Consider the following 13,618-nt stretch of genomic DNA (forward strand, 5'->3'; position numbering starts at 1 on the left):
AAAAGAATTAAAAGAAAAGGAAAACCAACGGTCGAAAAAGAAATGTCGCAGCTTCGCCCGAAAGGCGAAATATCGATTGCGATATCAAATTAATAGACGGCTTTGCGAACTAAGGATAGTAGTTTTATTGGTCTTATAAACTTGTAAACATTCGCTTACTAATTCAATTACCAAGAATGGTGTCAGTGCGCACCGGCAAACATAAACGCATCACACCCGATGACCGCGGACGCTCGCTGTCAAAACGATGGTGCGAAGAAGCGCGGGAACAGTAGTGAGTGAAGTCACCTTCCTTCTGTATATCGCTTCAACACAAATTGAGCGGCGTGTACACTGCACGCACAAAGGTATGAGCCGTCGGCTCACCTACACGTATACGCTCTGCCTTCAACGCAGATCGCTTTCAAGATCAGGCCCGCTCGACCGCCGCCAAAAACGGCAGGCGTCGTTTCGCGAGAGATAGGTGGCAGCAGCGCTTGAACGACCTTCAGTGGCCGTGTAGCGCGGAGTCGAAAGCTTTATCTACGTGAGGTTATACGCCTGGCAAGGCTTGGAGCACGGCCAAAGCAAGCAGTGCCGAACTAATTGATGAAATCTGCAGAATTTAACTCTCTCTCTCTCTCTCTCTCTCTCTCTCTCCCTCATACCCCGATGCAGCAGTTATTGCACGTTGCCAATGTTCCTCTGCGCAATGTGTGGAGGCGGGCGGGGCTTCTGGGAATGTATCCCAAGTCGTCGGAGATCGGCTGTCACGGGACCCTTTACACTACTCAGTTATCGCAGCGATTCGGGTTCTATTGTTTTTCCTTTCTTTCTTTCTTTCTTTCTTTCTTTCTTTCTTTCTTTCTTTCTTTCTTTCTTTCTTTCTTTCGTTCGTTCGTTCGTTCGTTCTTCCTTTCTTTCCTTCTTTCTTTCTTTTTTCTTTCTTTCTTCGCTTTATTTCTTATTTCTAATATGCGCGAATGCTGTGTGTAACAGCCGGTATGTCTCCGCAACCGGAGTATGCCCGCACCGCCTCCTTCGCCGTTCTGCCGCTAAAATTGACATCGCTCCGCCGGTGACGGGCGAGTATACGCGCCCGGAAAGTAGGGAGGACAGGACCACGACGCATTCCCTGTGGTTCGCAATGCTGCTGCTTACATTATGCGTGTGTGCCATATATACGCCATTATACGGTCACCTGGAAAAGGTGAACGGCGCTAGAAACAAAGCGCCCTGGCGCCGAATATGGGACGGCATTTTTTGAACGTTATTGTTCGCGTCATCGTATTGAAAATGAAGGGGGGAAAAACAAAGGAAACGGTGCCCATGCGAATGCCCGGTATAGAGTATACCTGTCCACGTGAACCCGGCCACCTGTCACGTGTGATGCGCTTGCCACTCTTTTGGCTGTCTCGGGGCACCGCTGGCGCTGTGGATTGCCCTTCGCCGGCGTCCGAGGCGGCTGCTAACTATATATATACACTTCAGCGATATGGCATTGAAGCATACTTTCACCTAGCCAGCTGTTCCTGCGTGCGGCTAAGTTAGAATTCAGGCGGTGAAAAATAAGTAAGTAAATAAACAAACAAACAAATGAAAAGGAAAGAAGGAAGGAACGAAAGAAAGAAAAAGCAAGAGGGCGCGGTCGAAAAATAAATTGGCAAAGAAAACAAACCGCCGCCAGAAGCGAAGTTCTGGCGGTCTTCTCGAGCGGAGACGCTTCAATCCTCGCGTCATTTACTCGACGCCGTCCGTTGACACCTCCCGTCCTGGTATACGGGTATTGGAGACATGCTGTGCTGCGGGTCTATGCTTCGGGTTTATACGAGTGCGGGATATATATATATACGCAGCCACGAGAGTGGTTCGTGGGATGGAGGCGCAGTATATACGTGGATGGATTCTGATGGGCGTTCGTCCTGCTCTCGACGGCGCTCGTATATATCCGTGCATACGTGTATGACTCAGCGGATCCGTGCAGTGCTGGGAATGCTACAGGTTATACGTCAGCCCACACGAAGCGAGAACCCGGCTTCGCGTTTATAGTCCGTTTTTTTTTTTTCACTTCTAATCCTGCGCTGCGTGCGCAAGCTATATAGCTCGGTTTGATTAATTGAGTGGCGCGGGGTTTGGCGTCCCAAAGAAATACTGGAGCGGTGAGGCACGTTGTTGTGGAGGACTCCGGAATAATTTTGACCACCTGGGTGATTCTTAACGTGCGCTCAAAACTGTGCACACCCGCCGTGTTTGCTTAGGGGCTGTGGGGGTTGGACTGCTAATTGAGCACGAGGTCGCGGGATCGAATCCCTGCCACGGCGGCCGCATCTCGCTGGGAGGGGGGGGGGGGAGGGGATACGAAAACAGCCGTGCGGTTAGATTTGGGTGCATGTTAAAGAACCCCGGGTGGTCCAGATTATCCCGGAGTCTGTCCCACTATACGGCGTGCACCTCGTAATCAGATCGTGGTTAATTGGCCCGTGAAACCCCACAATTTAATTAATTGATAATTACGTACACGACTGTCTTTGCGTTCCGCCCCCCATCGAAATGCGGTGCCGCCACCGGCACTCGAACCTGCGACATCGTGTTCAGCAGCAGAACGCTATCGCGTCGTTGCGGCGGCTACGCAGGCTTGATTTCGTTGGTTCTCGTACCGTGGCGTTTTCGGGCACCGCGGTATATATAGCGTTACGACCTCCACGGGCATGCGGAAGGATCAGTGTGAAGACTGGCTGTTGAATTCTGAACGAAACTGATTTAATGCAGAGGCGTTCGAGTGTGCTCCGTGGGGCTGACTCATTAAGCGTTGTTCCCATCTTAATTCCACTCTTCTCGCGGCGCACTCGAAGTTACACACGCTGCCTTCCATCGCGATGGCGACGTGGTGCTCGCTTATCAATCGAATCGCATACTCTAAATAGTCAAGTGATCACAAAATAGTCAAGTGATCACATGAACCACCTTTGCCTGGCATTGCTAGAAGAACCTCGTGTATATGCTGAATGCTTCTTGTAACTTTCCCACATGATCCGTATGTTACAGGACAGCTTGATCATCGTATTGGCAATCACATCTGTGCCGTACGGAAGTGGCCCCGAAAGTCGCTGCCAGGCGTTCGTCCTAATGTCGCGGTTCTAATGGCACGCGGAAACGTGCTGCACATTTGGGGCTCGCCTTCGCCTCACATCCGGCGCCCTCCATTTCTCCTCCCGCCCCCCCCCCCTCCCGCCTCCACCTTCGGTGCACAAAGATCTTCACCGCAAAGATGTCATTCACAACCTACTAAAGAACAACCCAATTTCGAAATTCCCGGAATGTGGTAAGTCAAATAACAGTGAAGTCGGACCGTTGTTGGAATCGGACCGACGTACCTATTGCTTTATCGCAAAACTACATTCGCCCCTTCACAGAAGAGAAAGTTCTAGGACAATGGTCTAGACGGGTTTCGGCTCTCAAGGCCTTAAGGGCTTTGCTCAAGTTCTTAAGGACATGTGAATTGTGCGAACGCCTCTGACTATTGTTGCGCGTAACATCGCGTTACTGTGTGCATTTTTCTTGTTTTTTTTTTCTTCTCTCTTCCTTCTCCTCTTATTCCCTTTACCCCTTTCCCCAGCACAGGGTAGCCGGCCGGTATTTACACTGGCTAACCTCCCTGTCTTTCCTTCCCTTTTGTCTCACTCTCTCTCTCTACCTTTTTTACGAGCGCAAAACCGCCTCGACCGGCACGTGGTTGGTCACGAAGAGCTGTTTACGCATGCGATTCCGCTCGATTTATGTATGTGCCTCGGAAAAAGTGCGACTGCGCAAAATACTTACACACTCCGAAAACGTAGTGTATACAGGCAGCGATTGAAAGTTGCGAGTGCATATAACTATAACAGTAGCATATAGCTGCTTCTTCACAGTAACTCGTGTATTACTTGGCTTGCAGATCATTCGTTTCCGGACATAGTTATGGGATTTTCTTAATAATTTCGTAGTTTCAACTTCACGTGAAGTTTAACAGCAACAATAACAACAACAACACTCGTAAAGGAAGTGGATAGCATTACATGCGTGTGTGGGGGGGGACTGTGCAGAAGCCCCTGCATCGACTGCTGGCTCGGTGATTAGGTACTGGCGGCAATGTTTCTATTTCGCGGTCTATACTGACGCGTGCTTTTTTTGCCACGTTGCGAATTTGTGCCCTCGAAATCCGCGGAAGCATTAGCGACAGAGAACGGCAGATTTTTTCCGTGCTATCCAAACCATGCAGGAGGTTTCCTTTTCTTAAGTCTTCTTTTTTTTTTCCCCCCCTGATGGGCTGACGGGCATCGCAGCCTTCGCCGCACTGCTTGGAATTAGCGAGGCAGAGTATCATCGGCATGCACGTATAGCTTGTCCACGTTTGACAGATGCTATATAGACTGACGGACTGAGCCGATCGAGGGTCTCGTAGCAAATGGAGTTCCCGCGTGCCTGGTGACGTTCGCGTGACAGCTGTCGTCACGTGCTGCGCGCAGACCCCCCCCCCCCCCCCCGCCACCCTCAGAATGACAAAAAAAAAAGGAAAGAGCAAACGACAAACAAACTGCAGACATCAGCTCAACTTATTCACTACGACATCAGCAGGCTCTCCGCAGCGTACACCGCCATCTCTGAGCGGGAACTTATTTGCGATGTAGCACGACTTCGTCCTCGTCCGCTACAGCACTGTCATGCTGTGGCCTCCGAAATACTTGCGCGGACGTCACCAGTCTCCGAGTCAGTGTGCACGGCAGGCACGCGAAATGTCGCACGAATGGCCGAGCGCCGAAGCTGCGCGACCACGCGTCGATTGACGCGCGCAGCTCCCAACAGCAGACATGCTGCATCCGTATGAGTTCGGTCTCCTTTTTCCTTTGTGTGCGTGTATGTTTCCATATAATAATAATAATAATAATAATAATAATAATAATAATAATAATAATAATAATAATAATAATAATAATAATAATAATAATAATAATAATAATAATCTCCGCATAGGTGGTGGAGTGCATAGTTTCGTTTTTGTTCGCCCTACGGCGAGAGTGAACTTGTCGAGGGCGAGAAGGTGGCCTGGTGGTGCGAATGCTACGCCATTGCTGTTGGTTTGCCGAGCACGTCTTCGGCACCTACGTACCGTACGACCGTCACAATTCAAATGCACCGAAACAGGCCAAAAAAATGGGGGGGGGGGGGAGGAAGGTCGCCAGTTGAAGTATGCCAAACAGTGCAGGAATCTGTAGTCTTATCGCCACGTCGCTGAAATTTGCCGAACACTTTCCCGAAGGGTTCTTATGAGCATATCGATCGAATGATGATTGATAACCTCTAGTTTTTAGAGAGATGCGAGTTTCCTTACTCACGCACCGAGCAGGGCAGTCGGAAACCCTAGAGGCCCCCTTAACGGTGGAGCCGACGTATGCAGAAATACTTAACCATTACAGAGGAAGGAGACTTAAATACCCCCCACCCCACACATCGCTCACACAACATGAGGCAGTAAGCTGGCGAAGACTGCAAGCAGGTACGTTCTTCAACCTGCACACATTACACAAAATGTTCCCTACCCAGTACAGGGATACATGTCCGTGGTGCGGAACAACCCCCACGTTATATCACATCACGTGGGAATGCAAGCGTAATTTCGCATTCCATAAAGTAAATAACCCAAGTGCGGAACAATGGGAGGGTCTGCTCACCAGCAGCGAGCTCGCAGCCCAACGGGCAATTGTGCAGCACGCCTGCGAGGCAGCAAGACTCAGCGGTGCCCTGGAATAGGGGCGCCGACCTTGTGAAGCGGCCAGGACTCAAAACATGAAGACACCGGCCCACCGCCAATCTCTCTGAGATATAGAGAATTAAAGTTTTTCCATTCCATTCCATTCCTTACTCCGTTTCCCAGCGAGTTAAATAGCGACTATACATAAGCCGAGTAGGCAGGCGTTGTGCCCCTTCCGGTGGCAGTTGCCAGCCTGCTCCTCGCTTTCCCTTTCCTGTTACCTGTGTATGTGTGTATATGTGTGCAAAACAAATAATAATAATAAGCCGACTTACACCGATGGAGAGGGCGAAGCGTTTCGCGCACTTCAGGGTGCGAGAGGGTGCGCACCCCATGCAGAGTGCGCACCCTTTCTTTCTGAGGTGCGCACCTATAGGGATGCCTTCGCACAGGACGCCGTCTTGGGTGAAGGCCTAACCGCCTGAATACCGGACTCGTGGACCTTACCCTTCCCTAGATGTTGGACTTCCAGCACGAAACGAATCTGTTCGCGATATTGGAAACACACCTCCGTGTTATGTGCCTATATAGAGGCAGACTCTGGAAATTAGTGAAAAAAAAATCGCTGTCGAAATAGAGAGAGAGAGAGAGACAAAAAAGAGTGTTTCTTTGTGCGCCCTCGGTGATCAATTAATCGGTAGAGCTGGTGAATCACGATTAACCCATCTCTGGAGCGAATGGGGCGCGCATAAGACGAAAAGCGCTGGGCGAACGCGCAACGCACACGGGACGAGGCTACGGTGTTTGTCCTGCATACAAATATCTAAATACGTCGCCCCTGTCTTATGCTGGTTAACCTTGTTGGATGGTTCGTCGGTGGTCTCATACGCTAGGCTATGCGTCGTATCTTATGGAGTACTAGTCGGGGCAACGTCTGCGATGTGCCAAAGAAATAAAGCTATATAAACGCTGCGGCCACTGAGATGTCTGAACCAGTTTACGAAAACACGGCATTTATTGCCTGCATGTATGTGTTGAGCGGTTCCATACAGCCTGAGTTGCGCACACTTTCTCGCGTTTAATTTTAGTTTCTACTTACGTTGTGTCGGAAATATCACGGTAGGCGTAGAGTTCCGGGAGAATGTGTTTTTTAATATTAATTACGTTGAAGGTTTGACGCTTTTAATATGCCGGGATACTCTACGGTGGATGAAAAAAGAAAGGACAGAGCACATAAAATTTTTAGGAACGCAGAACGCACATGAGAAGTTCTGCACGTGATTAAAGGCACATATGAGAGTACGAAAACTCGCACAAACATGGAGTTCCATAAATACGTGCTAGAAAGAGTCCGAGAACACCCGCAGTACTGGAGGTGACAGTTTCGCGAGTGAGAAGATATGCACAGCTACACGCAATTACATAACACAACAGTTAACAACACAGTTACGTTACATAGGTGTAGGAGGTGTTGTGTTTGGATATTTGTCACGGCGGGTGCGGACACGAACACGTAATATGAAGCTAAGTTTTTTTTTAATACAGCAATAACTTGCACGGTGACCATTGAACACTCTTGAGAAATATTAGAAGTACAGGCTTCGTATGGATTTGTATTAGTTGACTCGATCACGCGCTGCTCTGCCTATTCAGTTTTAACTTAAAATTTGCATAAAATAGCGCGATTTTCATATACTCGGTTTCATTCATTGGCGATTTTTCTTCTCCTTCCGCAGGCTTCTCCTTCAAAGAGGACTGTGCTTATCCTGGTGACGCTGACGGGCGTAAAAGTATGCACCACCGACGGAAAGGTAAGCCATCGCTCGCTCAAATTTCGCTCCGAAGTTGGAATACGTCGTACTACTCTTAAAAAAATGGCCAGGCTTAGCTTGGTTAAGCCAAGAATGCGTTGCGTATTGCGCGAGTTGGGGCCCAGCTTTTCCTCCGGCTGTCGTGACGTCACGTCACGTGGTTGCGCTAAAGGTCTATGGTGGCTGCCCGGCCGCGCCCAAGGGCTGAACTGAGTGATTGCAATATGCAACGCATAAAAATAGAAGCAACTTAATAACAAACATAGCAAACTTAAAAGAGAATAGACCCACATATGAGACGCGCAGCAATGAACAATGGCTCATACCCTCAATGGTGGCTGCCCGGCCGCGCCCAAGGGCTGAACTGAGTGATTGCAATATGCAACGCATAAAACTGTCGAGGCAGTATTCGAGCGCATACGACGACCTCTTTCATCCTGACCCAGCCCTTCATCCGAACTAAGTGTCCCTGCTCCATGAGGTACTGCCGAATCGTCGAAATTCTTTGTCTGGATTCGACGCTGCTCGTACGAATGACATCTGATCGTGAATATATGTTGAGAATCTATACCTTTCTGCGTACTCGTGTTAACTTGCAACTGTATTTTCTGCTTAACGGAACAAGAAGTTTGGCTATATTTCGTCTATGCACCAGTGTTACTCAAACTTTTCCAGTACGGGGCCCCTTTTTTACCGCCACACCTATAAACCATGGCACCTTACCGTGCCATGGTTTATAGGTTTGGTGGTACAAAAAGGGGCCACGTACGGGAAAAGTTTGAGTAACACTGGTGCATAGACGAAATATAGCCAAACTTCTCGTTTCTCTTCTCTTCTTTTTCTACCACCAAACCTATAAACCATGACACGTTACCGTGTCAGCAATTTCGAATGTCTCTACAATGCCACCTCCGGAGGGCGCCACTTCTCCAAACGAAGGCAGTGTGGACTGAAGGCTGTGTTCGAATGATCGCCGTGTAGACTGCCAGATAGACGGCTAAGTGGACAGTGATCTCGTTCCAATTCTGACGAAGCTTCGCAAAAAGGACAACATTTGAGTAAAAAAAAAATGGCTGTGGCTTAGCTAAGGTTAAGCCCAGGATGCGAAGCATACTAGCCTTTATTTTAGTTGTTGAACCACTGTTTAGCCTGGTGAACTGCTGTTGCTTGGCTATATTTGGTTCGGCTAGACGAAGAAACAGCTCATGCAGGCGAGCGCACGAGCTGAGACCCGGCTATGTAGCTACGCGGCCGCAAGCGAGCGCACGAGTTGAGCCTCCGCTTTTGCAGCCGTTATGACGTCATATGGTAGCTACGCGGCCGCGCGCGGCGCAGCAAGGAAGAGCGTGGTTGTGCGGCTAGTATGCTTCGCATAAAAAAGATAATAATAATAATATTTGGGGTTTTACGTGCCAAAACCACTTTCTGATTATGAGGCACGCCGTAGTGGAGGACTCCGGAAATTTTGACCACCTGGGGATCTTTAACGTGCACCTAAATCTAAGCACACGGGTGTTTTCGCATTTCGCCCCCATCGAAATGCGGCCGCCGTGGCCGGGATTCGATCCCGCGACCTCGTGCTCAGCAGCCCAACACCACAGCCACTGAGCAACCACGGCGGGTGCAAAAAAAAAAAAAAAATGCAGGTTACTTCGATGTCCAAACAATGTGGCAGCTTAGCAGAATTCTCGGAAACTCGACAGGACTCGACGCCTTCATATGCGCTTAAGCTATACGTTGTTTTGCGAAGGTTCGGACTTTCCTTAGTCTCGTTTTTGTTGTCGCTTTTTTTTTGCTTTTTGTCGAAGCGAGGTCGAGTCAATTCGCAAAGAGGTCTTTCAGATGCGTCCCATTACTTGGGCTCGAAGCTGTCTTCCTAGCGATCAACTTAAAACTCTCTTCAATGCCGGCCAGCATCGGAACACACCCGACAGAGTCGATATTGAATAAAGTTTTCTTCTTTTTCTTTCGTGCATGAAATTCGTGCAAATTTTCTTTCGTGCATGAAATTATTGTCGGTGGGCTTACGGGTGGCAGCAGCTAACCTACGGTGTTCCTTTTTTTATTTTTTTTTGCGCGACCGGACCCGTATTAAAAAAAAAAAAACGCTCTTGCGCTATAGTTGTTCATAAGAGCGAATTCCGGCCAATCCTTATGCTGGACATATTGCTAATCATGGCGGCTGGCCGGATCATTTATGAACGAAACGCGAATTCGGCGCCCGATTCCCAGTTCTCCCTCATTTTCTAATTCGTATTTATATATGTTTTTCTCATTTTCTTTCGTTCTTCATTTCTTTGGAAATGGTACTGGCACGACAACCCACGTTTCTCGGAGGATCGAAGCCACAGCCATATACGTAGCCATACATTTTTTTTATCGGTCGATGACGTCGGCTCTTTCTGCAGCTGAACACAATCGAAAGCGGTTGACAACGATCATCGCAATAAACGAAAGCGCACGCGCGTAGATACACTTCAAGAAAGACACGCATTCGCGCAGCATTCGGGGGTTGATGAGGCGGTCCGTCCGTTCTGCACCGCGAAGACTCGCGGAGAATTATATTTCCTCTGCTGCCGGCCTCTCGCACACCGATGCCGTAGAGAGAGAGAGAGAGAGAGAGAGAGAAAAGGCACTTCGAAGGAGATTCTTAATGGAAGGGTTCGAAATATGGGATGAAGTGCAGTGCAGTAACTGTGTCTCTCCGTAGAGGACACGTCAACCGCTCTGCACAGGGGGGAAGGGGAATGAAAAGAGAGAGTGAGAGAGAGAAGGCACTTCGAAGGAGATTCTTAATGGAAGGGTTGAAAATATGGGATGAAGTGCAGTGCAGTAACTGTGTCTCTCCGTAGAGGACACCTCAACCGCTCTGCACAGCGGGGAAGGGGAATGAAAAGAGGAGAGAGAGAAAGAGAGAGAGAGGGGCCTTTCTAAGGAGATTCTTAATGGAAGGGTTGAAAATATGGGATGAAGTGCAGTGCAGTAACTGTGTCTCTCATACAGAACAGCAACAGAAACAATACACCGCACACCGGAAGCCCCAGAAGTAGACCGCCACCTACTCAAACTATGGCAGAAGCGCGGCCGGCTCGTGGGAAGATGGAAAAGGCAACGCCTAAACAGACCCCTCCGCCTGCGGATTGCACAGCTCACGGAGGAAGCTCAAACATACGCCACCAATCTAGCACAGCAAAATTGGCAACAGTTCTGCGAGTCACTGCGGGGAACGCTGGGAACTTCCCGTACCTGGGCAATTCTGCGGAACCTCATCGACCCCTCTAAATCAAAATCACAATCTACACGCACCCTGAAGCGCATTGCTCATCTCTTCCCGGGAGACGACGCAGCACTGCTTCAGGCTCTAAGGGACAAATACATCGGCACTAGTACCGCCCCACCGTGCTCGGCGACCTACCAGGGCAAGGAAAATCCTGCACTCGACGCTCCCATCTCTGCGGCCGAGGTGTATGCCGCCGTCCGATCGTGCACCCGAAACACGGCGACGGGAGTAGACAGAATTACCAACGCCATGATCCGCAACCTGAGCAAGGCACAGATCAGGGACCTCACCAAGTACCTCAATGACTCGCTCTGGGAGAAGAATGAAATTCCCTCCGAGTGGAAACACTCGGAGATCATAGTAATTCCGAAACCGGGCAAGAAGCCGGTGATCGAAGCACTACGACCTATATCTCTCACATCGTGCCTGGGCAAGCTCTACGAGCGAGTCGTCCAGACGCGCCTCCAACACTACATGGAAGACAACAATCTTTTTCACCCCTCCATGATTGGCTTCCGGTCGGGCTTGTCGACGCAAGACGCCTTCCTTCTCCTGAAGGAAGAGGTTCTCTCCAACATCCCGAGGGGTGGCGAACACATCATTATGGCGCTGGATCTCAAAAGTGCGTTTGATAACGTGTCTCACGAGGCCATTCTCTCGGAGCTCAGCAACCTCAACTGCGGCAAGCGCACCTTCCAATATATCAAGAACTTTCTATCCAGCCGAACGGCAACAATAGGAATGGGTGACACGAGATCGGACCCTCAAGACATGCCCAACAAGGGCACGCCACAAGGATCGATCATCTCCCCGCTCCTATTTAACATCGCCATGATCGGAGTCGCAAGGGCTCTGCAACAGGTTCCGAACATTGGATACACCCTGTATGCGGACGACATTACGATCTGGACAAACACCGGCTCCGTAGCCGAGAAGGAAGACACGCTCCAAGCTGCAGCAAACTGCGTCGAAACCGAGGCCATTCGATGCGGGCTCTGCTGCTCGCCCGACAAATCCGAAGTTATCCGCATACAGGGACACAACTACAAATCACCAGGCAACCTGAGCATCCTCCTACACGGGGCTCCCATCCGGGAAGTGCCAGTCATCCGGATCCTGGGTCTCTGGTTGCAGAGCGACGGAAAGGCCAACCACACAATCCAACTGCTCAAAACGACAACACAGCAGATCTCTAAGATGATCCGCCGGGTGGCCAGAAACAGAAAAGGCATGCGGGAGGAGGACACGATCCGTCTGGTGCAGGCGCTGGTCATCAGCCGCCTCTCCTACGGGCTCCCATACCTCACCCTGCTCCGAGCAGACCTAAACAAAGTCAATGCGATGATACGTGTAGCCTACAAGAATGCCCTTGGTCTCCCACCGTATACATCCAACGTGAGCTTGGAAGCTCTGGGACTACACAACACGTTCGAGGAAATTCAAGAGGCGGTCCTCCTGTCCCAGAGAGAACGCCTGCTCTCCACAGCGACAGGCCGACACATCCTCAAGCGCATCGGCTACCCGGCGGACATTGACACCATCCAGTCGACCACGAACATTCCTCCACGGTACCGGGCCAGAGTACACGTGGACCCGCTCCCAAAAAACATGTCTCAAACTCACAATGAAGGCAGAAGAAACGCCCGAGTAGACTACCTCAAACGCACAGCGGGACGAAGCCCGAAGACGGTCTACGTTGACGCTTCCCTCTATCAGGGTGCATCGAACGCAGCAGCAGCCGTGGTGGTGGACTCTACTTACACAGAAGTCTCCAGTATCTCCATTCCGCACTGTACGGTTACCGAAGCGGAAGCGGCGGCGATCGTGCTGGCTGTTCAATACGGGGACGCGACCAACCGAGAACTACAAGTAGTAACCGACTCCCAAGCGGCATGTCGGCTCCTTCTAGCAGGCAGAATACCTCAAAAATTAGCTAGATTCACGACTAATCCATTGGCTACAAATTCAACACTCAAACACCAGATTACGTGGGCCCCGGGGCACTCGGGGCTGGAGGGTAACGAGGTCGCGGACAGGCTAGCTCGAGGTCACACAAACCGAGCGGCCACAATCCTCGATTCCACAACCACCCTCCCCGTCCCCGCGGCTTACGGCGCCAGACTTCAATATCTGCGTAAACAACGACAGCTTTACCCCCCACCACACAAGGGGCTAAACGCACAGGAAGCGCGGGACTGGAGACAGCTCCAGACCAAGACTTTCCCCAACTTACACAAATACAGCTTCTTCTCAGAACACTACAAAGACGCATGCCCCTGGTGCAACGAACAGCCCACTGCCTACCACGTCACGTGGGGGTGTACGGGCCCCAAACCGCCAGACATACAAACACAACAACCGGAGGAGCAGTGGGAGGCCACCCTGTCCAGCTCAGACCTAGAGACCCAGCGCGGACTGGTAATCCAGGCGAGAGCAGCAGCCAAGGCCACTGGAGTTTTGAAATGAAGACTCCACTCACTGTACATTTCTTTTTTTTTTTCTCCGTAGTTCTTTCCTCTTTTGTGAATAAATGTTTTCTACTACTACTACTCCGTAGAGGACACCTCAACCGCTCTGTGCACAGGGGGGAAGGGGAATGAAAAGAGAGAGAGAGAGAGAGGACACTGCGCTTAGTGTAAAGCCGTGGCTGGCGCGCTGGCCGCGGACTCGGTTGGTTTAGGGGACATATGGCAGGATGCCCGCACGACATCGTCGTGCTGGCGTGCGCATGAGACGCGAAGAAAGAAAGAAAGAAAGAAAGAAAGAAAGAAAGAAAGAAAGAAAGAAAGAAAGAAAGAAAGAAAGAAAGAAAGAAAGAAA

At 50.2% G+C, this 13,618-nt stretch overlaps 1 protein-coding gene across 3 annotated transcripts in view; it reads left to right on the plus strand.

Moving 5' to 3' along the window:
- Nucleotides 1-13,618, plus strand: part of LOC139056185 (EGFR adapter protein-like) — a 259,948-nt gene that overhangs the window by 92,090 nt on the left and 154,240 nt on the right. For all 3 annotated transcript variants that reach the window (XM_070534198.1, XM_070534197.1, XM_070534199.1), the window contains exon 3: nt 7,444-7,518. In XM_070534198.1, the coding sequence (XP_070390299.1) occupies nt 7,444-7,518 (75 nt within the window). The remainder of the gene's footprint in view (nt 1-7,443; nt 7,519-13,618) is intronic.

This window comes from Dermacentor albipictus, chromosome 2, assembly GCF_038994185.2.
Source record: "Dermacentor albipictus isolate Rhodes 1998 colony chromosome 2, USDA_Dalb.pri_finalv2, whole genome shotgun sequence".
Taxonomy (NCBI): Eukaryota; Metazoa; Arthropoda; class Arachnida; order Ixodida; family Ixodidae; genus Dermacentor; species Dermacentor albipictus.